Source organism: Papaver somniferum, unplaced genomic scaffold (genome assembly GCF_003573695.1).
Source record: "Papaver somniferum cultivar HN1 unplaced genomic scaffold, ASM357369v1 unplaced-scaffold_107, whole genome shotgun sequence".
NCBI classification, from domain to species: Eukaryota; Viridiplantae; Streptophyta; class Magnoliopsida; order Ranunculales; family Papaveraceae; genus Papaver; species Papaver somniferum.
Window position 1 is genome coordinate 10,208,022 of NW_020619603.1, and position 3,879 is coordinate 10,211,900.

Here is a 3,879-nt window from a genome sequence, read left to right on the forward strand (position 1 = left end):
TTATTTTTATTAAGGAGAATATCTCCAGTCATAATTATTGTCATGAGGAGATTATCTCCGCCATAACTTTTGTGTTCCCAAAAGGGATACTATTGTTTTATATAATAAGAATCCTGGTGAATAGAAATCACTAAGGAAGTTATCATCAAATCCAAGAAGTACAACAGCGGAAGCCATTGAAGTTGGGGATGGTGCATATTGAAGTTGAGAAAATCTCTTATATATTCCAGTTTTGGATGAGATACTTATGCATAAAACATGTTTGCTTTTGACTTGATGAGTGTTGTTAACATAAGAGATTTTCCTGTGCTGCCGAAGGTTCTCCCCATCGCAAACTTCTACTCAAAAATGAGATGATGGTTGAAGAAAATGTTGATCTTTAATTTAGATCCTTTAATCTGATAATGTTTTTCGTCTATGTATAAGAAATAATTAACAGAGTACCTTGTGTGGCTTCGAATGAGTACCAACTTGCTCAACAGTGTTCTGTCTGCTTTACAATTGGCTTTCTGGATTACAAGGAGTACTGCAATACACATCGTTTATTTACATCGACGAAACACGGGATAGATTAATTTCTCTTATTCGACAACAAACAAACTATTTCAAACGACCAGTCTAATAAAAGCATTTCAGATTTCCAGTACAAATTTCAACGAATGACCAAAAACATATACTAGATTTTCAGCCCCCATGGATTCGGTCACCCTGAAATAAAGAAGAATGAGGTCTGAGGCGTAACCCAATTCCTGCTATAAAACCAGTAGTCTGAGAAGGGAACCAAAATACCACTCAATATTGACCTCTACGAAAGATGCTTCGCCCATACGTACTGACTACCATTTTGACAAATAAAGAAAGTTGCGACCATATAAATAGACCCACGGGGATAGAAGCAGCTAAAGACAAAGGAATAGGAAGCCATTCAAATCTGGGTCCGAGTATGATATGAAGTGTTGCACAGAAGGCTATCATCAGGGTAACAATAGAGATGAACAGAGTTAGAAACCCCATTATTAACCTTTTAGGGATGAATCTAAGATAATCATCATCTTTAAACTGAGAAGTTTGGAGACCTAAGAACAAAAGAAGTGACGAAATGGAAGAAAATAGTGCCACTGCATTTGCTACTGCAAACACCATGAAGTCTGTTTTGTGCAAGAAAACTGGGATGCCTCTTTTATTGATATCACTACTGTCAGAAAAAATACCTCCGGGCACAGCAAAAGTTGAAGCGAAAGCGACAGTGGCAATTAGTGCGGATACAAATGTGCACGATAGAGATGTATCTTTCGTCCATTTCTCTGCATCTGTAATTGCTTTGTTGTGCTCAAGGTCAAAAATCTTTTGAGGAGTATGGTTGTCATTGTTTGTTGCTATTCTGAATTCCAGTGGTAAAAGACTTTCAACTTCCTACATACAAAAGGGTGTTAATAACTGTAGAAAAGCATTAACAACTTAAGCTGAGAACGAATGTTAAACGGAAGGGGTCATTTTCGATTATGAGGACCAAAGCCCCGTCGGTGGAAGAGCAGTGGCTGTGGTTGATTGGTCGATGTGCTATTTAATTTTTTAAGACTTTATTCAAAGACAGTTTAAAAATAAATATATGATTTCCATGTATAAATACCTGAAACCATTGAAGCTCTCGTTGAATCTGCAGAGCTATACAATATCCTTGATTGGTTTGACGAGGAAAATTGCATAGTGCTGCCAAATGCAATATTGTGTTGCCGTAGTGGTCCTTTGTGGATGCCATTTTTTTCTGAAACCCATTGATGTGATACACAAGATTGAAAATGTTTTCTTGTCGTCGCATGATTGCAATAGAAAAAATATTTAGACCTTGTTCACCCAGCGGAATCCAGATTAGACCAGGAAAAGCATCCAAACACATTATTAAAAGATCAATTGCTCCCGTCGTAATCGCAATTTCCAAAATTTTTGTATCTGAAAAATATTCTTTGATTTCTGAGCTGGTCTTTGTAGAGCTCATTATCGCAAAAATGCGGCTAACCAAACATACAGCTTCTTCATTCTTCAATTTTTTGTTACCTACATCAATGCCTGGCACTGGGCATTATTTTTTGTATGTGCAAAAGATTTGTTAAAAATAAATAAAACCCAAAAGAAAAAAGGAATTGAACCAGACACCGTTAAAACTAATTTCAGGAGGGGAAAAAAAATGAAAAAAATGTTGAACAAGAAACAAGATTGATGAAGCTATACAGACATGAGTAGATGAACTGATCCCAAAACGATAGCTGACTTTCACGTAGAAATGCATTAGGACTTCCTGCCATCATTTCTAATGCACAATGGCCACCTGTTCTTTCAAGAGCCAAATGTTGATATGAGTTGATGATGTTCAAAGCAACATCTACAAATTAAACAAGCAATAAGTAAGTATGAATGTATTTAACAGATATGGATTACTGTTTTCTTAGTATACCGATTAATTATGACTGATCACGGTAATCACTCACCATAGAAACCAGCATCAATTATACTACATATTATTTTTCGACCCAAATCACCAGAGAAGGGACTCTGGTCAACCGCATTATTCTTCATAACGCTGTACAGATACTCGATTATTTCTTTTTTTGCCATTCGTGGGGAAAAATTAGCGGCGTTTACTATAGGAATTGCATCGTCTTTATCAGCTATCAGTGTCAAATTTTTGTTCTTTTCCACCATTTTTATTATTGATTCAATATTTCCAACAAGAACAGCCATTTGAAGTGCAGTTTCATCATTATCATTCTTACTTTCAAGTTGTAGTTCTGTCATGCGATTCACAAGATTTCCTACAAACGTTGAGTGCCCTTCAGTTGCGGCTACATGCAAAACCGTATCAGAGGAGACCGTAACCTGCGCAGTCACTGTGACCACCACGCCGAATTCAGAAATGAATTCTTCAGCCTTAATCCAATCACCTTTCTTTGCTGCTTCGTATAATGGTTGATACTTTTTGTGGCCTTGCCTTTCTTCTCTTTCACCCATCTCCTCATCCATTGAACCTGAGTATATATCTACACATACATATAGATAGATTTAATTAAGATGTAGCAAGTTGTTTAACTTGTGACAGAGATTCAAATAGACATATGTATGAGTACTCCCTGCAGATCAGCTTAATTATGCGAAGATGATTATGATTAGTTATTGAAAAGAAAAACAGCAAAAATAAAAATAAAAAATTCTCACAGAAGAAGTGCGCAAGAGTGTAGTTTGTTTACCTAAGAAGAAAAAGTGGTGGTGGATTAGAAGAAGAAGAAGAAGAAGAAGAAGAAGAAGAAGAAGAAGAAGAAGAAGAAGAAGAAGAAGAAGAAGAACAACAACAAGCAGATAGCCTTTGGTGTATGAGTTCCCTATAAAGATTAGTGTTTGCAGATTGATGAACCGTGATATGTATATGTATATGTCAGTAAAACGGTCGGCCGGCCAGCTTTACTGCAAGACTTTCTTTATTTAATTTTTTGTATCTCTCCTTCATATTAACGCAACACATGGGTTGCCCGTCCCACGTTGGTCATCTTCACCAGCCTCGAAGTTGCCTCTCCTAAAAACACAAATTAAACATTCAACTTCTACAATCTTGAGCTTGTACAGCTCGTAACCACCTCCTACAATGAATACATATCTTCCTATAGATTTAGATTCCTCAGCAGTTTCCTTGTTCACTCATTTTTCTTAGGGACGGGTTGGTGCTGGGCCTGCTGGCTGACGATACAACTCTGACATTTACAGTTGCATGAAGCTGAGCTATGCGAATTAACATTAAACAACTATCATAAACAATGAGAATAGGTATAACACTAATTGCTCTGAGTAGTATTCAACTAGACAACCACCAATAGTATCATGAAACAATAC

The 3,879-nt window shown here is 36.7% G+C and overlaps 1 protein-coding gene across 1 annotated transcript; it reads right to left on the reverse strand.

Annotated features, from left to right (window-relative positions):
- Positions 1–515: 515 nt before the first annotated feature.
- LOC113327793 lies at positions 516–3,369 on the reverse strand. The gene is made up of 5 exons (XM_026574924.1): positions 3,243–3,369; positions 2,487–3,035; positions 2,234–2,380; positions 1,631–2,073; positions 516–1,413 (listed from the first exon to the last, which is right to left on the reverse strand). The coding sequence occupies exons 2-5, from the start codon at positions 3,016–3,018 to the stop codon at positions 793–795; spliced, it is 1,743 nt and encodes a 580-aa protein (XP_026430709.1). The 5' UTR covers positions 3,019–3,035; positions 3,243–3,369; the 3' UTR covers positions 516–792.
- Between the last annotated feature and the right edge of the window lie 510 nt (positions 3,370–3,879).

Bases quoted from the DNA above. Each gene is read 5' to 3' on its own strand.
- LOC113327793 (XM_026574924.1), bottom strand. From the start codon at position 3,018: ATGGATGAGGAGATGGGTGAAAGAGAAGAAAGGCAAGGCCACAAAAAG. The intron at 2,381-2,486 runs GTGAGTGATTAC...TTTAATTTGTAG, and splicing joins AATTGATGCTGGTTTCTATG to ATGTTGCTTTGAACATCATC. The intron at 2,074-2,233 runs GTCTGTATAGCT...AATAATGCCCAG, and splicing joins GGATCAGTTCATCTACTCAT to TGCCAGGCATTGATGTAGGT.